The sequence below is a fragment of the Magallana gigas genome, chromosome 6, assembly GCF_963853765.1.
Source record: "Magallana gigas chromosome 6, xbMagGiga1.1, whole genome shotgun sequence".
Classification (NCBI taxonomy): Eukaryota; Metazoa; Mollusca; class Bivalvia; order Ostreida; family Ostreidae; genus Magallana; species Magallana gigas.
The window spans coordinates 19,708,767-19,731,086 of record NC_088858.1 but is presented as its reverse complement, the minus strand read 5'-3'; the positions used below and the strand labels follow the sequence as shown (position 1 = coordinate 19,731,086).

The 22,320-nt window shown below is 33.7% G+C and overlaps 3 protein-coding genes across 11 annotated transcripts in view; 1 reads left to right on the top strand and 2 right to left on the bottom strand.

Annotated features, from left to right (window-relative positions):
- LOC105329182 (phospholipid-transporting ATPase ID) overlaps positions 1 to 15,343 on the bottom strand; it is a 38,671-nt gene extending 23,328 nt beyond the window's left edge. For 5 of the 7 annotated variants that reach the window (XM_034468533.2, XM_034468537.2, XM_034468534.2 and 2 more), the window contains exons 1-5: positions 15,213 to 15,343; positions 10,693 to 10,750; positions 10,424 to 10,466; positions 5,696 to 5,754; positions 1,120 to 1,233 (exon numbers count right to left, since the gene is read on the bottom strand). In XM_034468533.2, the coding sequence (XP_034324424.2) occupies positions 1,120 to 1,233; positions 5,696 to 5,754; positions 10,424 to 10,454 (204 nt within the window). In that variant the 5' untranslated portion in view covers positions 10,455 to 10,466; positions 10,693 to 10,750; positions 15,213 to 15,343. Of the gene's footprint in view, positions 1 to 1,119; positions 1,234 to 5,695; positions 5,755 to 10,423; positions 10,467 to 10,692; positions 10,751 to 11,394; positions 11,574 to 11,663; positions 12,029 to 15,212 lie in introns of those variants that run through there. The other 2 variants (XM_034468536.2, XM_034468535.2) reach the window with 2 other exon arrangements.
- LOC105329181 (uncharacterized) lies at positions 15,270 to 18,495 on the top strand. 3 transcript variants are annotated; one of them, XM_011430361.4, is made up of 2 exons: positions 15,270 to 15,400; positions 17,481 to 18,495. In XM_011430361.4, exon 2 carries the CDS (start codon positions 17,494 to 17,496, stop codon positions 18,409 to 18,411), a length of 918 nt encoding a protein of 305 aa, XP_011428663.3. In that variant the 5' UTR covers positions 15,270 to 15,400; positions 17,481 to 17,493; the 3' UTR covers positions 18,412 to 18,495. The 3 variants fall into 3 exon arrangements, with proteins under 3 accessions (XP_011428663.3, XP_065944944.1, XP_011428662.3); XM_066088872.1 differs by lacking the exon at positions 15,270 to 15,400 and adding an exon at positions 15,451 to 15,517; XM_011430360.4 differs by lacking the exon at positions 15,270 to 15,400 and adding an exon at positions 17,012 to 17,168.
- A 143-nt stretch (positions 18,496 to 18,638) lies between these two features.
- LOC105329180 (countin-1) lies at positions 18,639 to 21,190 on the bottom strand. The gene is made up of 7 exons (XM_011430358.4): positions 21,038 to 21,190; positions 20,383 to 20,599; positions 20,064 to 20,199; positions 19,820 to 19,932; positions 19,488 to 19,583; positions 19,228 to 19,368; positions 18,639 to 18,813 (listed from the first exon to the last, which is right to left on the bottom strand). Exons 1-7 carry the CDS (start codon positions 21,041 to 21,043, stop codon positions 18,728 to 18,730), a joined length of 795 nt encoding a protein of 264 aa, XP_011428660.2. The 5' UTR covers positions 21,044 to 21,190; the 3' UTR covers positions 18,639 to 18,727.
- Positions 21,191 to 22,320: the final 1,130 nt, after the last annotated feature.

Sequence of the window (22,320 nt, the reverse complement as noted above, 5' to 3'; positions counted from 1 at the left end):
AAGGGTATTTTTCTAAGAAATATGACAGAAAATATAATAGACAAGAAATGAGAAAGGTTTTGACCATGCCAATGTTTTTAACTCTTGCTTGAAAAATGACAGATGCATACAATGTGTAGTAGAACTTCAATATTTCTAACACTGATATATACTGAATAAATGAATGTAACAAAATAGGCTGGAACTATTAGCTGTTGAGGTATTTCAACCTCTACATCTTGAATCCTGTATATCTGGCAGTCTTCAATCACATTAAGTTTGAGATAATGAGGTTTTACTGTAAATGTATTGCACTGGTATATTTACTAACATTTAATGTTAAACAGCCATTAAAATACATCAAATAATTCTTCATATATCATAAAATCAAATTTAACAAAATAAATGTACTGTTTTTAACTGAAAAACAATTCCCCATTTTCAATGTGTACCAGTTTCCTGTAACCTCATGTCTAAGATATTTTTTTTTAATTTTTTTTCAAACTTTTTTCTATCCTTTAATTATCCGTCTTTTGTCTTTGAAATTTCAGCATTTAATTACAGTCTCAAGTAGCAAAGGCAGCTTTCCACAGGGAACTTGATCACAGTGACTGTCATTTAACAAATTGCTGTGTCGCACTGTCCTGTAGCATGCATGCATCATTATATGCTGTACCAAGCCACTCTGTCTGCTGCTGATCATAAAACCTCAAACTATTTATCTGATTAAATACAAGATCACTTCGGCAGGAAACTCAATTTGTCCATGCACATCCTCAGACAATTCACTGAGATTCATGAGATTCTGCTGCCAATTGAAACCCACCAGTGATGCAACATTTCTGCGTGGTTCCAGATATTATCTTCCATAATATCTTTACTCATTTTTTATATTTTTTTAAATCAATTTTCTCCTTAAAAGATCATCAACAATACATCTTATAAACAAAACATCTTTTGATTTGGTGTTTGATTTTGAAAATTATATAATACCAAAATTTTTATTCAGATCACATAACTCTTAGGTATGAAAAACATGCTTAATCAAAATGGCTTTTTGTGAGGAAGATGTGAAATTTGGACTTCAAAATAAATGACAAAAATTATTTCGGAAATAAAAATGGCTGTTTTGTATATTACCTGCAGGATAAGGAGACATAAAAAGTAAAAGTTGGCAATCCTTTGGAACTGCTCAAAACCATTCTTTGGCAAAAAGGTGAGGACCGTATATTTGGATGTACAGATGTAGTTGTTCTGAAAGTAGAAAAAAAAGGTTAAACAGACAGCAAAGCAAAATTCTAAACCCTGACCGGTAACTCTGGAAAGAAGGATGTTCATTTAGTCAGTACCCTCCCTATAATTAAAACATTACAAAGTGTACACTGTATAAGATACAGATGATAAATATATAATATCAATACATGTATTTTCAAAATATGAATACTTTTGTCGGAGAAAAAAAACAACAGTTGCTCCATATTTTGATGAGTACCATTTCATATAATGAAAGAGACCATGTTTGATTGACATGTGTAATATTAATGACATGATTTCATAAAAATCAGATATATCAAATGTTACCAATACATTAAACGTAAAGACTGCTAAATATCATTTACAAAATATTTTGTCAGGATAGAAAGGCTCTCAGTGTAAATACAGATTAGGTCTTTTTTTTTAACCTAGACAGGAGAACTTTTTTGCGGGTGCTTTACTAAATTACATTTTTGAATTCAGTGACCATGTGTACAAAAGTAAAGCCATGATAGATTCTGACTTTTTTCTTTTATTGTATAGTTTCAGCTGACTTTGTCCTTCGGCTTTTTACCCTTTAATCAAATCAAGATGTCTAGAGTTCTGACACAGTAACTCTCCAGCTGCAATATCGCCCAAATCATATTGCCTATTTCCCTCCCAAAAAAACCTCTCTACCCATATAATTAGGATTACTATCAATTTTTAAACCTTCCGAATCCTGATGAAATCCATAGGAGCTCTTTATGGTAAATTTGCCCCATTAAATTTCCCCCCCTCTGCGGCCATTGAAATTCCTGGCAGCACTGTATCCCTGATTGTCTTTGTCCCTCACCGTCTCTTGTGGTGCTTTCTTTAATCACTCCTCGGACAATATTTACTTGCAGGTCCCCACCTCATTCGGTTCAATGGAATCAATTCTGGGACAGAAGCTGATCGATGGTCACAAAAGCATCTCACAAAACAGGTTTAATCAAAACTGCCCTTATTACTTCTGATCAGTTTAGAGGACCGGACAACCGTGGCCATTTTTATACTATATATCCATCTCCTTTACATGGAGTCTTTAAAAGCTCCATGAAAGTATTAGTAAGAATATTAAATCCAAAACTGCAGACTTTTTCTTTACTAATAAATACAGGTAGTTAATGTCCAAATACATCATATGTAAAATTGTAAGGCAGATCTGACATGTATTAAATTAATTTGTTGAACATCCAGCCTCCTCAATTAAAATTTTTTTAGCCCCCCCCCCCCTTCTCCCATAAATTCTTTTACAGCAATATGAGCTGTACAGTATTTTTCAGAATATTATTTTGCTGCACAAACCTGCTCATATGATAAGTTCTATATGTAACTTCAATTTTTATGATGGAAAAGATTTGAAAAAATCAATAATTTTTGTCAGAGGAAAGATTTCTCTTCTAAGGTTTATATAGCAGGTCAATTTCTGTACAGGATGACAAAAATTCAATTTTGCCCCAATTAAGGCTTCTTATTAAGTTAATAGCCTTTTCCACAAAAATGTGGCTTCAAGAAATTTAAAAACCATGATATTTTTTGGTCATTTTAGTAGGGAATAACATTTTCGTAAAAAAAAATTTCAACATGAAAACTGCGGGATTCGAACTCAAGATGTACGGATCATAAGTCTGACACTTTATCCATCGGCTATGGAGTAAGTTACATGTTTCAGTCCATAAAATCCTTTTAATGAAACGAAATGTCATTTCAATCAGCGGTCAGCTATTTTGTGATGATGTGTTATTCCACCTTAAGGCAACAATACCGTACTCAAATAAGCTGAGGATTAGAAAAGGGGGGAAAAACGGCTGCATTTAGAGTGTTTCTTCAGAGACCACTGAATTTGCACATGGTGAAGTCATTTGTCATTGAAATGCCTTTACTCTCCACAGAACATAATAAACAAGGAGATCCCACGTCAAAATTCTCATCCCTCATCGTTACTGTACAATAACAAAGCCCTTACAAATGTTTGTTTTTCTCAGGATAACATTTATTTCTAATGTCACAAACAGTTACTCCAATCCATGTATTGAAAATCAACAGCTTGTCCTCTCAATAAAATGTGTATTGCCTTGAAAAATATTAAAAGCCTCACTACTAAAAAAAAAATTGAAATTAAATTTAGACATGCCTAGATAAAATCGATAAAAAATGCACAGATGAAATCTTATGAATTCCTGATTTATCCAATTTGGGAATTGCCACCGATAAGAAAATTCGGGTCTATTGCCTTATATTTTAATACTAGCTGTTAAACTTTGAACATGTAAACAAAATAATTTGGAATAAAACAAATGTACTTTCCTGAATTGCATAAGTTATCATTTATTCATTGTATTTGAAAATATGTAAGAATGAATGATGAGAATCTTACATTTGGGCAACAAAAATAAGATGATTTTTACACAAAATGATTTTACAATTAAATTTAAAATATTTGAATTGATATTTGCCCACAGCATTCATTAGAAAAAAAAATAAAACTCTTTAGATTGAATCTAAATGTTTATGAAATGAATTTAGAACATGAAGGAAGACAAAAATTGAATTGAAAATATGGCTTGCAAAATCAATAAAACATCTAGTGTGACGTCACTCATCATAAGACCCTTTAACTCTTCAATTGAAACCTACCACTGGAATTCTTAATTCCAATTGGATTTCAATGCATTTAGCACAAATATTATCACAACTGAGAAAAAATATGTTGTCCATTTCACTAAACAACACATTATTGCAGATAAATATCCTCTACTTTAAAATAAGCCTAGCGCGTGACATGCACAAATCTTTGAAAAATATTTCCAAAGAATTAAATGTGTGTTTATTATTATACCATACATAAGTATAATTCTCAATTCAGCAGCATAGAAACCATACAGGTATTTACTGAAAGATACCCTGAAGAAATGGACTTTGATGAAATACTGTGGAATCATTGAATTTCGTGAGGACCAATGTTCGTGGATGGCTTAAATATTACAGGTTCATGGGGACGTAATTTCGTGCATTCTCATATATCTACAAAAGGAAATATGACTTTATTACCCTAATTAACAATTCGTGAAGGATGTTATTTCGTGGATGAGAGGTAACCACGAATTCCACGAAAATTGAGCCACCACGAAATCTAATGATTCCACAGTATGCTAATAAACTGTCATGGTCTACAGATGCTGTGCAATAAACACACATTTGAATCTGCACTAGTAAATAAGCTCACATATAAAATACGTTAAACTTTCTGTACCCTCAAACAACTGATTTTAAGCCAATTGTTCAATATCACAGCCTATCTGGCAAGATAAACACTACAAAAAATTGTTGAAATGATGGACAAGGGCAACAAAAACTAGAAAAATGTTTTAAATTTCCTTCAGAAGTCATTATAATTTTGGATATTTAATAATTGAGTGTACTTGGGAATAATCAACCATAATGTGAACTAAATAAACAGAAAAGGTAACTGGAGATCAGCCCTTTATAAATTCATCCACAAACAAAAAGAACAATTTGTCCATCACTGTCTAACATTGAAATTTTAACTCATAAATTTATTACATGTAATATCTGTCACAAATCACCTGCATGAAGTGAAATAGATGCGTAGCACCACACAAACATATCATCTCTCTTGTCTGTATGCAAGCCTATCTAGTCAGTTTGGAAAAATTCCTTTTGTGTAATTATAAAAAATTACAACAAAATTAAAACTGCTTAAATGAGAACATTTGGTGAAAATGGATAATGGATAGTTCTCATAAATTTCTCCAAATGGCAATCTATAATTGTGAATAAACTGACACAAGGGGGTATTCATCAATGCTTGATGTGTAGCTAGTGGCTTTATAAAGTGCAAATTTAATTCATGGAAATACAAGGACCACCATGAGTAAAATATAACCAAAAATTGCTTCCGGAGGTGTAACAGGAGTTGGGTAATTTCACTGCAGCAATGATGAATAATTGGTCATAAGGGTATCTAAATTTGCCAAACTTGCTAGCTAATATCAAAAATTGTTACAGAGAAGAAAAAAATTTCTCTCTATAATAGTGCCTCAAGTTCATCTGAAACTATTTACCATTAGTTGCTTGTTATTTCTTGAGTTTTAATTTGGTGTATGGCACCATTGAAATTGTACACCTAATATGGTAAACAAAAATGATTAATGATTAAGGTTGTATATACAAACAAAGACCTATCCCTCCATCCCCACCCATTCAATAAACCACCATCCTATTTGTTTTCCTTTCCCTTAATTGGCTCCTACATCAATATACAATTGTTATTTGTGTTTTAATGAAAAGTTTTAAAGTGCTAGTTAATTTATAAATAAGCAGTTATCTGCTGTTTCTTTTAGCTGGGTCATGCATTTCTGGTATATGTACACTGACCATAACCATGCTGCACAATGCTACATGCTGGTGTACTTACTGCATATTCAAACTGGGCATTGTATTCTGGATCACTGCTTTTGATGTCTCTTTCTATTTCTGAAAAATAAGAATGTCAAAATATACAATTTCATGTATAGATGATTGACATAATGCTTTATAAACAGAATTTTTCAAAAAAAAACAACAGAATGATTATGATACTTTCTGCGGTATCGAATCTCAATTCAATGTACACAGATGTTCATAGCTATTGTCTTATGACAATGACAATATTAATGTACATTCATTTCTACCTTTACATTAAACTAATGCTTATATTAAATTCCTACTTAGGAGGATGTTTTGAATGAATAAGAAAGGTGTATGTTGTGTGTGGTAGGGCAGGGGGAAGGTATGTGAAGGTAGGAGAAGATAGGGAAAGGTAGGAGAAGGTAGGATAAGATATGGTAAGGTAGGAGATGGTAGGGGAAGGTAGGTGAAGGTAGGGGAAGGTAGGAGAAGATAGGGAAAGGTAGGTGAAGGTAGGGGAAGGTAGGAGAAGATAGGGGTAGGTAGGAGACGGTAGGGGAAGGTAGGAGAAGATAGGGGAAGGTAGGTGAAGGTAGGGGAAGGTAGGAGAAGATAGGGAAAGGTAGGAGAAGGTCTACAAAATCCCTAGGCACTTCGTGATTCTCAGCTCATGATTACAATGCACTGATCATTTCCATGATATTAATAATCTCTATAATTCAATCAGCATAATTTACTTTTTTTTCATTATACCGGTACATTCGTACACTAGCAAAAGTTGAGCTTCTGATTAAAGGCTGATACAAAATCTCAATAAAAATATAATACATTGTATTATCATCAAATTTCCTTGATCAACCTGGAGTGACATATATTCTATATTCCTCTACAAAAGCTGACTTATATAGCAAATCAAGAGACAAAACATCGTAATGGATTCATGGACAGTTACAGTAATAATGTATGCTTATAACCATTAAACTTCTAGCCTCTCTTTCGGAGAATTGTAAGCAACAAACCATGTCATACCTGTAATATCAGATACCTTTCCACTGCAAAACATAATCCAACATTAGATCTATCCACAAAAATTCCACACACGCGACAGTAAGGTTCTGAGCAGTTCACAATTTATGTTTTTTTTCATTTTTGCTTATTCTCGACACAAACCATATGAAATTTAAAAAAACAAAAAAATTCTTTTGGAGATTATCCTTACCGATAGGAATAAACAAATACTGAAAATCCTAATCAATATGGTGACCTTTTGCAAGTGTATAGTAACTCCACAAAAGTCTATATTTACATGAATAATGAAATCTTTTTTAACATCTTGTTATCAGTGGCACAGAATGGGTCATGAAATATTCATCATATAGATCATGTGTATGAACACTAAAACAGAAGCACAAAGGAGGGAAAACCAACGAATTGATCAGTTATCAGATTGATCTGAAAATTGTTGATTCAAAGTCGTTGTAGCTGTGAAGCAAAACCCACAGGTGAATATAAACAAGGGACTGAATGCTCGCAAGAGTGGCTAGATCCTTTTGTGATTCGCACTCAAGTGTACACTGGCCCCTTTTAGTGAGGCTACTCTGTTTGTTCAAACTAGGCAATACTTTTACGAATATTGATATCATTATATTATAGGGGAAGAATCTGATTTCACTGAGAGACTCGTCACTTGCTGCATATCAAACAAAGCCAAGCACAATTTTATTAACTAAGTCTCTACAGAGATCTAGCCTCCTGAAAAATGGTAACTATAACTGATGATTCACCATGCCTTCAAAGTGTCCGAAAACACACTTTTTCCCCATGATTCACTTAGACAATGTGGAAATTGGAAATGATAAGCTGAACATGCTCATAATTCAATTGATTGGTTCACAAGCAGAATCAAGGAACGGAAAATTCTCCATATCAAGAATAATGATTAATACAAATGGATCTCTGATATGGGAATTCCAGGATATTCAATGAAGGAAAAAATATGGTAAAAAATTAACAAGATTTCGCAAAACTAGTTTTTCACTCAAGGCAAACAGATCCCTAAATTTCAAAGTGGTGTTATCCTCCATAAGAATCCTAATTACAATGCTTTAACATAAATAAAGAATGATCAAACAATCCATGCGCGGATCTAGAGGGGCGGCAAAATTAAACAAAAAATTACCAAAAATATGCCTCGGACACCTGGCAAACTCAAATACTGTAGTAACCATCGGACCTCCTGTTTATATGAGTTATCAAACTTTGCTAAGGAGCAGACGGCAATTTTGTTTCCTGTAGCACTTTTGTTTTTGTCCATATCTGATTAAGAATATATTTCAAGTGTACAAATATTCATTATCATATCGTATGCCCAGATTTTGCAAAGATTTTTACATCTTCAATTCAGAGTGAAAGTGTAATTGTCTACCGGTACTAGCTGAATCCTAGAATGAATGAACTGCTCAATCTATACTAAGCAATTAATTCTTTTGTTTTAGACAAGATATACATTTAATATTTAAATGTAATATCAGTATTATATACAATATGTCACTCAAGTGAAAATAATGAAGGATAACACAAATGTCATCTCCTTTGTAAGTGATGACATGTGGTAAATAAATACCATCAAATCCTAAATGCCACTGTAATAGGACTTTAGCTTCCAGAAAAAGGGTCACAGCGCCACTTCAATATAAAATGCACCCATATTTCTGCCGAACAGGGTAATACATTTATACTTTGTAATAAACCGTTTTAAAAACACCACCACACAGAGTAAACATTACTTATCTGTCTGGCCTACAAATATTCAAAACATGTCACTAGGTGGCATTAATCACAGATAAAAAGCTCAATGCTTGCCAGAAGGTATCTCATCTTCAGATACTGTAGCAATTAATTATCATGTCTACCAACATTGAAGAAAATAATTAAAACCCATATTTTCTTTTTAGAAATGTCTTATCCATAAGGAACAGTTCAGTAATTTCTTCTCAATGTTTATAACCACACCTCTGAACAACTCTGCCCTTGACTTCATTTTGACTTAATTTTTTTAAGTTTGAAACTTTGAAAGTCGAAATAATTTTGCAAAATGTGTGGGGTTTTTAATTAACATAACAATATATCTTCCCATTCCCTTCTTGATCTCTAACTGGGAGAGAATTCAAACGGCTATGCCTTGCCAATTTATACACACACAAAAACTGATTATTAGATTACTGAGGATGGTGCATCCAATTTTTCTTCACACAAAGAAGCAGATTAACATATACATAGACCTTGAGTTTGATATTAAGGCTTAATAAGTGATCCACAAAACTTTCAAACTGTTGCTGATTCACATGTGAACATTTAAAAATTGGAAAATTCTGGAAATGGGATATCTTAGAATCCAGCCAGCAGTCATGGATGAAGTGATGTGCTTGGGTCCTAAGTTTTATCCTCCATCCTATGATCATTCTTCCTATGTATCTTATCAGTTTCTCCACTTACTAGGTATATGTACTGGCATTGAACAGGGTAACCTAGAGGGCTAGAAAGGCTTCTACTGACTTTTTGCTGAACCACTGGCAATCATTTACCAGTCATTAAAATTACAAATGTTGAAACCAGCATTACTTAATTTACTCTCTTCTTGAAGCAACAAAATCCTTATATTTCTTTCTAGGGTTGTACATCGTCGGAAACCCATGGTCGATCTCACTTCCCGACTGTGGGTTTCAGACGATGGGCGTTGTATAGATAATGTGTCATAGGAAGGGTGGGGTCTGAGGGGGAGCAGTATAAAATGAGAGGCTGAATAAAAAGTTCAATGTCAAAGATGGTCAATGACTTGTTGTAGGATTAGAAGAGAGTCCTTATCTTTGGTTTGTTGCTCTCAAATATAAATCAATGACAAAATACATTAAATATGGTAGATAAGATGAGAGATACATTGTGTAAATAAGCAATGGTTTTGCATTAAAAATGTTATCAAATTGGAGCACAAGGGAAGAAAGTATTGTCAAGTATTGTTAGTAAAAAATAAAATTAACTTGACTTTTTTATGAATTTTTTTTTTAAAATGACATATACCAGGTATTTACACAAATGTCACATTGTTTTCAATGGGGATCATTCCAAAGCTATCCGTAACATTGTCATGAAGTATGGAATACGACTAGAAGATATTCAAATGTAAAGATTCAACCATTCTCATTTATTCAGTCAAGTACATGTGCATGCATGTTTAGTCTTCTCCCTTCAAATCAGGGGTTCACTTTTATCTATATCTCTTCAAATTTTATAGGCCTCCAACAGCTTGATACTAATTTATTGAGCATTGTGTTTTTGGACTTCCCCATGCAGCTATGCTTTTTTTAAAATCCAGCCATAGATACGATTTGATAAATGCAATAAAGAAGTTACCGGTACTAATGTTTCTAGATTCTTTTGAAAATAAATGTATCTTAAAACTTTCATTGAATCATTGAAATATATACGTAACATTTGACAGACAACTAAATTAGAAGGAGGCACTCAATGATTTGATTTCAATTCATATTCTAATCGGATTTTATTAACATTAAAATTACACCTACCTATCTAATTAACAAGTAATTAACAACTGCATGGTCATTAAAGGCATCCCTCCTATTATTAAGTTTTTAAATCATGGAAAATCAGGAAGTATATTTTTGTGGATCTCTTGATCACTTTCCTTTTTTATCTAGCACAAAAAATGTCTTCCTTGTGCTTAAAAAAAATTACATACCCACTGGTTTTTCTGACTTCCAAAACTGCATATTGAGGCTAAACTGTAAAAGAAAAAATACAAATGTAGTGTTTTAAGTCCATTCTTCAAAATACATCACTGACAACGAATTTACAGGTAATTGTTTCAGGACCCGAAATGATACCAACGTAACCAGTAAACTGATATCACCTGACTCCACAGAGCTTTCCAGCGGAAAGGTGTGGCATGTTTCAATTGAAATCGGAGATGACTAGAGAGATTAACTTGTACACCCTTTTTTTTTTTACCTGTCTCTCGCATCAAGCAAACCAGCATCAAACTTATCGGCCAATTCATTTTCAGTGGCTGAAAGAAAATGAAAACCGTTATTAATGTAGGTATGCAATGTACAACTAATGTCCTGAAAATCTGAACAGTCAATAATGAAAAATCATTTACATGTCTGCAACAAACTAAATTTCAAGCCATATCTCATTATTAAATGGTATAGTCACCAACCCACATATGTAATTATTCTATAAGGATAATGTTGTGTGATATTCACTGATAATGAATAACCTGGTACTTTTTAAAGGGTATATATTATTATGTAATTAACAATTCCACAAAATTCCACAAAAAACAGAATAAATGAATACAGTTTCCTAACAGTTGCTCAATTGCTCAATTCCATGACATCCACATTAAAATCACATTAAAATCCATGCAGATTTTCAGCTTCAATGGCTGCATGTAATTTATCTCCATGCATATATTCACAAACTTGAAAAGCTTATTGGTCAGCACAGGGGTGATGGTCTGCTTCTCTTCTCTTTGTAATGAAAAAAGAAAAGGCGTGGATTATCACCCCTGGCTTGTGAAGTTGTATAACTGAGTGCTAGAAACATTTTACAGGTTCTTCCTTCAACTTCCATGCCAGGTAATTTTAAAACAACTCCTCTCCTATCTGACAATACACTCCAAAATTGAATTAGAAAATAAAGTCTTACTAGTTTGTTCGAAACTCTAAATTCTGAATAACCAGGACCTGTCATCACAAACTTTCCTTGAGCCAATACTCAGCCCAAGGTCCAAGTATTCATTATTATAGTACATGTACTTTTCCAAGGATTTGAGTTGAAAACCAGTTGAGTGATTGGTGTTGGGGCCAGGTATAGGTACATGTAATAAACAAAATCCAAAACATTGACAATTACAGCCTAACTGTCCATGTGATCAACATTCAGTAAAATTTCCCTGCATTTCAAACAATTTTCACCTCTAATGTACTGTGGTTATAAGTTCCTCGAAGTAGGTCACACAATACCAATAGACTGCAGGGCATAAACCTGTCATTTATACAATACAGCTCCAGTGATACACTGCTCCATCTGATAAGAGGGACGTGGTTCCTTTAATGATAGGATCTAAGGCCGGATCTAAAGCATTTGATAGATCAGTCTACATGCTCATGGTAATAGCCTGGTAAGCATGGTAAATGTCCATAACTGCAGGAACCACCTGTGTTCTACACAAACAGAGCATACATCAGCCGGTCTGCTTCAGTGTCTGCTTGGATGATGAATCAATTTCCTTATTGTCCCGAGCGTGTGGAAGTGTGGTAGAGATTTCTGCCACACTCCAATCAAAACAATTTAAGCACTGTTAACCCATTATCTGTTGTGGCTAACGCCCACTCTACAACCCATGCAACAGCTGACCATGCAGGCCTATATACCCAGCCCTAGCATCTTGCATCCATTGAAAATCGTTACACAATGAGACATCCTTTGCATTGACATCTCTTTACAGGATAACTTATAGATCAGCTACCTAACTGAATTAAATGGGTTTTATGGCTCATGTACAGTAAAAACCAAGCATTTAGTATGTGCCATAAAAATTTCCATGATATATTGGGCCCATTTTTTCATCACGATAGCATATAACTCATATACCAACAATTTTTGGGGGGCTACAAAGCAGTATTTATTTCTGTCCATCCATGCATATATAAATGTCAGTCTTTATTCAGGTGTAAAAATTTCGTGTAGAATTTCAACCTTTGAAGTGAAAACAGTTCAGTTAGAACTCTGGTGATTATCATTTTAAAAAAATAAATATTTCATTGACAAACACTACACAACACATGCTGGTTCGTCCAAAAACAAATACCAGACAATGACCACGACAAAGTTTAACTTCCTGTGCTCTTCTCATTTGTCAATAGGAAGAGGGATAGAATATCGGAAGATGCTATCATCAGGAAGATGCCTTTGATACATTATCATATACATGAACATGTCTGATAAATGTTAAAAATAAGTACACAGTCGAAATTCATCCATATCACGATACAAAGCTATAGATACAGCACCATAAATAAGCATCTGAAGTCTTCATCTTCCTCTGTTTTGCTTATAAATACAAGTACTCATTAACACTTCTGAACCATTGAATAACCCCCCCTGCATATTTTTTCGCAACCTTCATTAAAACAACTGACTCATAAAGTAGTACATTTATAACCAACTTTCAGTTCACATTGATGAACTGTCACTTCATCAATGATATCTAATTTCACTATTCATCAAAATATTCACTTTGATAAATATATATATTCATTACCAAATTTTCAGTGAGGCTTTTAATACCTCATTGACACAGGTGTTCCAGAAAATGCCCTTTCCATTTACAGTATAGCTCCTCCACTCCTCCTTCCACATCCCTGAGGGCATTAAATAGTATTTATAAATGCTTTACTATATCTGTGTCTTGTTTTGGTGCTAATTATCTGCACCATAGCAACTTCAGGCCACGTACAGCAAAAAATGACAAGTACCATATAAAAAAGAATAATTGGCATTTGCTTGCTTTGTCTGCACGTTAATTGAACTTCCAACATGTACACCAGTAGGTCTTCCAAGACAATATACAACAATGATACATCTACCATAAACATTTCCCAAGGAATCCTCATTGTTTTATACGCTGGTTAATGGATACCATGTGTCTCATCATTTCTTAAGAGAGTTTTCCCCACCTTCAACATTATGCTTGCTTTGGATCAATAAGATTCTTGGACAAAGATTGAAGAAAAGTATCTTAAAGACAGACAGCAGACATGTGTCTCCTCTATGTAAGACAGCTAGTCGGACAATTATCATACGTATTTGTATAATTGTGCGATCAATCAAAAGGGACCATTCCCGTAAACAGTACTTCGAACTAGTGCATCAAGTTATCTAGTACCCTGCCCCATGGCACTCGTATTCAAGTTAACTTAAACAATATATAAATTTAACTTGTAGTTGTATCCCAAAATAGCAGTCAACTTGATTTTGATTTCGACTGAGATGACCAACCATGAGGCCAAAGATTCCGTTCTGTATTCTTTTAGTTTGTATTTCCTCCCAAGTTTTATGTTTTATATAAATCAAACCTGGTTTCTATCAAAGCTCCCTTTAGTCACTTCATGTTTACAGTTACATTTCGAAATACCTAATCCCTGATTTCGTCATAACAAAAAAAGTATTTCAAAGTATTTGCAGGTTACTGTAGTCATGACTCTTATTTCATTTACATGTAACAAAGGACATTTCGTAATTCCTTTAAGACATTTAATTGGTAAATATCTCTCTTAATCAATTTAAATCGTGGCAATTATTTCTTTTAACATAAAACTGCAAGCTTGACATCGCAAATTCTCAACAGTGCAGTTTTAAACAATTGTAACTGAGATGAAGCTAAAATGTAAACTGGTGCTATAAACTTAAAATGAGGTTTTTTTTGTCTCTTTAGTTCATTAGCTACTAGAGAGGCCAATTTGAACATATGAATCTATTCATATGTGTACAACTAGAAGCATTTTCACAAACATCTGAACTAAATAAAAGTGTTTTGTTAAATAACCTGCACACGTGTTATCGTCACAAAAAACAAACTAATCCATTTCAAGTTTATGAAGATACAAGTTCTTAATTTATTCCATGTACCACTGATCGTACTGATTCTACACAATGTGTTCAACTTGTAGTTTTGGGCAATCTAAAAGTCTAATTTGATTTATAGAGAACATAGAAGACTCAATACCCTTTCTACATCCACTGGATAATGTCCTCATGTTACCTCTTTATCATATATCTATAGTGGTCTCTGTAAATGCCGGCAGGTAATGTAAATGTATTACAGATAAAGGATATGTAAGAGTCAACATTCAAAAAATATATGACATTTCATTATACATATTAAGTTATTAACATTAGACAAAATACAAGCAATATGATAACAATACACTACTCAGTCAAAAGGAAATGTCGTTTAACTGATAAGGAGTGTATCAATAATGTGCTTTTTTTTCCCTTTTACATGTACATGTGAAGACACCCTACCTCAGATCCGCTATTTTACAGGGCTTGTCTACTACATACTACATTTGAACAATATTGAGCAGGAAATGACAACAAACACTCTACCAAACTTAAGTGAAGTGTTACTGTATCTAATGTCAATCTCTTCACTATTTATACCAAGCACTGATATATATATAAGTCAATATATTTTGTAGACGCCGGGATAACATTAGTTTTGAAGCATACGAAAAAAGAAATCACAAAGACATTGATATCACAATTAACACTTGAAAATAAATATGCTTTCTCGTTTTTAAATACTAAACATTTTTTTTTATTTTTTACTACTGCCAGGGGATGGGTAATATGGCTGCGATAATAAACAAAATTTTGCAATCGACTCATTAAAAATAAATCAGATATTGACATGTTCTTAATCTAATAAGAATGAACCCAGTGATTATATTTGTTCTTACCTTATGCCACAAATTCCACATAAACATTACAGTAGATAATCATAATGTACACTCTAACATGTTCCCGTTCCCAAGGTGGTAGATTATTAGTTTCGAACAAAGGGCCCGGATATGAAGGGGGAACCGGTTGTTTATTTTCAAGAGCATTTGGTGTCATGATATTTATTTCGTTTATTTGTCAGATATAGGTAGGTTTCTCATCTGTTAATTGATATAACATGCTATATACTTTAAAACTAAGGAAATATTTACCAGACTAAAAATTCGAAACAATGGCTGAATTCCACTACGTTGTGTAACATACGGTCAGCATTGTTTGTATTTTAGTGGAGTAAATAGATAATAAATATGAGATCAAATGCTTTAGCATCTATTAATATGTAGACAAAGTAGCGTTAAACAATGTATACTATATATTGTATGACGCTACTTTGTCTGATATAATTATGTATGAAATAATTTTATAGAAGTGCTGATAGACCATTTAGACTGTCATGTAGACTTATATTGAAGATCTATCAAATATATATCTATATATTATATAAAGGACGTTTATCAAGTGGTAGCACTAAAACACAAGAAGTCCCTGTAAGTTACAACACTGGCGAATGAAAAAGATGTTTGCCTTAAAATTGACTTTTGAGATCACCCCTGATATTTTGTATAGTTTATTCTGGAACGTGAATAATAAATAGAAGAACAAGCTCATGTCTGTAGCAAAAAATAATTTAAATTCGAAAATTTTGCGACCGAAGATGAAAATTTGTGTTTGTTCGCGAATATTTTGCGTCATGTATCTATTGGATATTTTCTTTAGCATCGAAAATGAGGAAATCGCAAGTTTGATTCATTTTCTACGATGGCGTATAAGTGCCGTTTCAAATGGGCAGAATAAAAAATAAATTCGTTTGTGAGGTTTTTATAAATTGTTAAAACGATTTTTAATCTTTAAAACGATTTAGAAAATCGTTTGAACGATTAGGAAATTCGTTCGTACGAATTATAAATTCGTTTGTACGATTTCGGAAATAGTTTATACGATTTTAAAAAATCTTTTAAATGATTTTTAAATTCGTGTTTGAAATAGTCGCTGTCTCGGGGGACAATAAACTTGTTATCGTCCTCATAGCCAGTAAATATATATATATATATATCAGCTACTGATGCGTAAGTATACACACCGTTCATATGTCCTAAAGAGGTATGTAAACAATCAGCAACACTTATTCAAGTTAACAAAGTTCCAATGATTTGTTATACTCTGTCCCAAGATATTTTGGATTCACGTTTGGCTTAATTGTTTGATATTTATAAATACCTCAGGATCCAAACGATGTTCATTCAAAAGTATGAAAAATTTCCAAGATTTCTCAGTCAAAACGCCCCTGTTAGCTTATCAGGTTTCAATACAATGCTAAAAAATGTGATGTCTACGGAGATTTTGCATTGCAGCAAGCCCGGATGATAACGTTGAAATATTGCGCGATGTATTCCGAGTGTATTCCGAATGGAGAAAAGATGTAAACATTCCCCATTATAAATCTCCGTAAGGAATCTGTTTTCGTTCCTGTGAATTTTTCCGAGTGAAAGATGATAATGTGTCAATGAAATTATCTTGGAAAATATCCCTTTCAACTATTTCAATTGCACTTCTTTCACAGGTAAGTGTATTTTTATTAAAAATCGTCCAAACGTGAATCCAAAATATCTTGGGACAGACTTTTTTTTTTAGGGCCACGATTTATTTTAATGCTTCTTATTACCATCTCATAAAATACAACAAATAATCAGGGACGTATATACATCCATAATTAATACATATAGGTGTATGTCAACCCATGTCCGATAAATGTAGTTCGTTTATGATCTATCAACTTCGCTAATCCTCGGACCCACCCCTTTCACCAGGGATCAATTGCTCGTCAAAACGTTGTTGAGTAAAGACTGAATGACAAGGTATGCCTTATGTCCCTCCGTGAGATTCCGTCCCTTATATTTTCCATTAAATTTAGAATGATAGAAAACAAATCAAACATTTGTTGATTTACTATTACCATGCAGTAATTACATGCTTGCGTTGTTATCGCTGTTGTTGTTATGACTAAGATATGACTCTATAACTCTTTATCTCGCATATATACCTGCAGAAATGTAGCTTCACGAAAAATTATGGTTGACGGACCGCAATGTGGATGATCTTTTTTATTAAAAAAAAAATATTGATTTTTTTTATATTATTCAGTTGTTGTTGTTGTTGTTTTCTTTTAGGACTGGCTCAAGTATGCCTGAAGACCGTCTAAAGCAGTTACGTAGCGGAAGTTCCAAAGACATAGGACCTTTTCCTGTTCTTACAGACAGCCCTTCCGAAATTGACATTGACAAGTTCAACAACGGAAGAAAATACTTCCAAAATAATGTAGCCATTTGCGTTGTAGCAATGTTGTGCTCACTTGTCTCAGGGTTTAGCGTGGTAAACCTCTTGGAACCGTTAGTGTTTACCAACAAATCGAACACACCCAAGAAATCGCTAAAACGATATTTAGACACAGTGCGTCACGTGGCTCTTTGGCATTACGGTGATATCTTGGACCCGTTGTCTTTAGCCAGGAAATCCATTAGGAAGGTTCACAGCATGCACAAAAGTGTTAGAGACCGTATGGTGGAAGCTAACACTGACGGTCGACATTTTACGCAATACGACATGAGCCTAGTACAGGCGGGTTTTGTGGGATTTATAATATTGTACCCAGAAGAACTTGGACTTCAAGGCTCTAAATCTGACTTGGAAGACTTTGTTTACTTTTGGAGATGGGTTGGTTTCTTTTCAGGAATAGACGATGATAATAACATATGCATTCACGGACTAGACGATGCATATCGAATTTGCAAACAAGTCGAAAACGAAATTGTGTACCCCGCGCTTTTTAACCCGCCGAAACACTTTCATTCCATGGCAAAGGCATTTACAGATGGACTTTGCCTTTTGTCCTTTTGTAGGGTTTATACACCGGAATCTGTCATTGGTTTTTCGTTAGATATGGCAAACAAGAAAAGACGTCATGATCTAAGCTTTTTTGACACTTGCCGTGTTTTATATTTAAAGTTGTCCGTTTTCCTTTTAAAGCATTGCTCTTGGTTCAGAAGACTTGCGAACAGACTCGTAGAATCTTTAGTTTTACCGAAGCATTTTGATTTTTAATGAGTTTTTACAAACGTTTGATTCTGTATTAACAGTTAATTTTATTTTACATCAGAAGTCTCATTAAAATTATTATCTCATTATGATTTTTTTGTAGGCGGGGTGATTTTATAGAGCCCTGCGTGTGAGAGAAGGATTCGCATTTTTTTCTAGTCATTGATGTACTGTTTTATGCTCTCCCCCGGAAACATTATAAAATCATCATCCATAAATAAACAAAACCTCCGAAAAAACATAAATGCTTTAATGGAGGTAAAACTCAAATAAATTGAAATGATCACAACACAAGATGAAGCTGTTCCGATGAAGTTGTTATCTACTGAGTAATTGTGAAGCTGGTTTGGGCTGTGTCGTAAATTTGACTGTGAGGATGCTTGCTTCCGCATTCACCATTGCAGATATCTGAAGAAATAGATGATAAAAATAAATGTTCACTTTTGTATATATATTTTAACAATATGCAGATCTATAAAACAGCGTACGGGACTTATGAACAGTAAACGTACGCATAAATTCAATTTATACTGATTAATTAATAAATAAAAATTTTGATGATAAAGATGAAAACAAGTCTGGCTCTGTTACTTGAGAATTAAGTGACTTTCGTGACCGAGTTAGTATATATCTGACCAGATAAGATATATATACAATATACAGAGATATAACACGGTAATACCATACAAAGGTTACAAATGTTATCAGCTTTATATCGCGAATCTTTCCAAATTCTTGCATACAGTATATTTATGACCATTTCTGTCCGTTATCTATGACAAACCGAATTTAGGTCTAGGACAAATGATGTATTTTTCTTACATATTTTCACATTGTAATTTCCAGGCAGCCACTGTTCACATGGCCCCTGTGAGGGGTCGCAGTTCGGATCCGGTTCAGCTTTAAGGTTGAACTGCTTGGAGTATTGCCCTGCAGGCTGGGCTTCTGTGATAAACCCTCCGCCTATTTAAATGAAAGCAATGCCATACAAAAATTAGAAACACGTTTAAAACCATTCCTAAATTCGAAATAGTGGATGAAATTTCATATTTACAATTAATGCAGTGATCATTTTCACTTACTGACAGGAAGATGGTCAACAGTTTCGCACTCTAAAATGAGTTCACCCGTACCGGTGCCATTTTTAGAATCGAATTCGAGATCCAAATTAAAAGTTCCTGATTATGACAAAAAAATTCATTTACTCATTATGACAATACGCATGTGCATCAATTATCCTCTATGGTAATAACTTTATTTTGAATTCAAGGAAAGTGTTCGATTGGTTAGTCTGGAACATCCTTCGGGCTTTATAGGATTTGATCACGTGACCAATCCGTATTTATATCCCGATATACATCCAAAACTGATATCTTATTTCTTAAAAATACCCACAGGAATGACAATACTCTACCCTGGGGTCCAGATTGGGGGCTAACAGTAAATGATGTGATTTTGGCATCTCCGTCATCCTTAATAGGGCATGTTTTCAGGAGCTCGCAAAAATAGATTGGGTCAAGATCAGCTCTTTAAAAAAATGTGAAAAAAAGAGAAAAAAAATGCAGTCAGATCAGAAAAAGTGCTATACACGATGTTAAACAAATGGTATTGGTTGGAAATGTTTCCGATGGATTTAACAACGAGAAATATGTGCTTACTTTTGGATAAGTTTGATGAATTCTTCTACCCCTACAACGTCACACAAGATGTTGCAGACGGCACCTAGAGCCTGACTTCCGGTTTTCTGGGCAAGAGCGCTGCAGAGAGCTCCACAAGAACCAATAACACCGGATTCTGTAACCAAATGTAATCGTAGATGACATCGTTATGTAGTATGTACCCAATAAATATAAAAACGGTCATCGTAGATATCGTCACAATGAGGGACGTATCAATCCGAAAAAAAATCCGAATCAATCCGAAAGAAAAAATCCTGCAAGTTTGGTATTCCAAAATTTGCTATTTTTGTTGACTTACGGAGAATGATGTTCAGAAGCATGTCAATGGCTTGACCAGTAAATTGGATGCATGTTGGGCAGAGGTCCACGCCTACCTTAACTGCCTGGGGGGAGACATTAGTTATCTGACGGAAATAGCTGGGGGTTCTCTGGTGGGTGTTTACCGGGGTCTGGTTTAAAAGGCTGACCGCGAAGGCCTCAGTCAGCAGAAGTCCGCAGATAACGAACGCTGTACCCTAAAGTGAACGTGTCGCCAAAATTTTAAAATACTTCGGCTGATTGCTCAGAATTTTTTTTCCAGATTGTTTTAATAAAAGTTGCATCAAGTACTTTTATTTCAGTTTTATATTCATATTTTAATATTGTATAAAGAATTTTTAAATAACTACATACCGGAACCTTTAGTATTAAATAAGATGTTATTGTTCTAACTTGCATCTGACTTGATATATGCAACAAATTGTTTTATTTCCATTGATAAAAATACAAAATTATGTAGATCGTTGAAAAAAATTAAGATTAATGAGTTAAATCATTCTTTAATCTAATTACAAATTTACAATAAAAAAATAAATTTTAAAACTATAATTAGAAACAAATGTAAAACAATATCATATCATAGCTAGACACAATAATATTGGTGGAGTCTTTGACCATATGCTGAAATACTATACCTTCATGGTGGATGGACTGCAAGTTTGTGTGAAATCGGACAGATCGTTACCCTCATTATAAATCGGGTCAGAACTACGGTGGAGTGGACGGGGGAAAAATAGAATGTCTTTCGCTCTATATCTGTCCAATTCTAGAAATATGAAATAATATTCTGAATATCTGAGTGGATTGCCATATATATTTCTTATCTTTGTCATCCATTGGAACCCTGAAAGTTTAATCACGTGATCGGTTTTCGTGGTATATATGACTACAAAGTTATCATGGATCTGTACAGCTAATGTTTCTGTATAAAAGAAATATACTTTAAATGTTTTATGTCTCACTTTTAGTGTATACTTAGTCGTATTTTTTAAAATTTATTTTAAAAAGTGTTATTTCTTACAAACAGCTAGTAAATTTGGTCTGTAAATTCAGCAAGGGATAGTAAATTCAGCAAGGTATCCCTTATAATTATTATACCCCTTGCAACAAGTTTTGATCGAGGGATATAATGTTTTTTACCTGACCCGTCCGTCCGTCCGTCAGTCTTTATTTATTTATTTATTTATTTATTTATTTATTTATTTATTTATTTATTTATTTATTTATCAATCAACGCAACTCCTCTTAATCAGCTGCAAAGAATATTATGAAGCTATATATAGGTAAATGTGCGTATAGCCAGGAAATTCCGATTCCATTATTTTTTCTGCTAATTTTGACACTTATGAATTTTGAAGTTTGTTGTTAATAAAGACAACGGATGGGCATTTGCAGGAAGTTTTGACGCAACTCCTCTTTATCAGCTGCAAAGAATATTGTGAAGCTATAAATAGGTAAATGTGCGTATTGCCAGGAAATTCCGATTCCATTATTTTTTCTGCTAATTTTGACACTTTTGAATTTTGAAGTTTGTTGTTAATAAAGACAACGGATGGGCATTTGCAGGAAGTTTTGACGTAATAATATTTTGGGGGAAGTTATGCTCGTTGATACAAATTATTTTTGTATTTAACGCATACCCTAGCTGCCATTCAGCATTGTCAAGTAATTGTAGAGCGTGGTTTATGTGAACTTGCTCACTTTTCATTCACTTGCTTAAGAAAATGTATTCATGGCACAAGTTTGGTCAGAAATCAAGAACGGTTTATTGGTATGCTTGGGTCATTATTTTTTTAGAGGAGTTAGAGAGCTGGAGTTATTTAAATATAGAATTTAGTTACTATAGTATAGCTACATGTAACTTTATCTGTAATTTAGTATGCATCTATTTTATAAGTACAGAGGTTGTTTAAAAAAA

Coding starts and splice junctions, on each gene's coding strand:
- LOC105329180 (XM_011430358.4), bottom strand. Junction 20,200..20,382: donor GCTTCTGAACATCATTCTCC/GTAAGTCAACAA, acceptor ATTTGGTTACAG/AATCCGGTGTTATTGGTTCT. Junction 18,814..19,227: donor AAATTACAATGTGAAAATAT/GTAAGAAAAATA, acceptor CTATTTCTTCAG/ATATCTGCAATGGTGAATGC.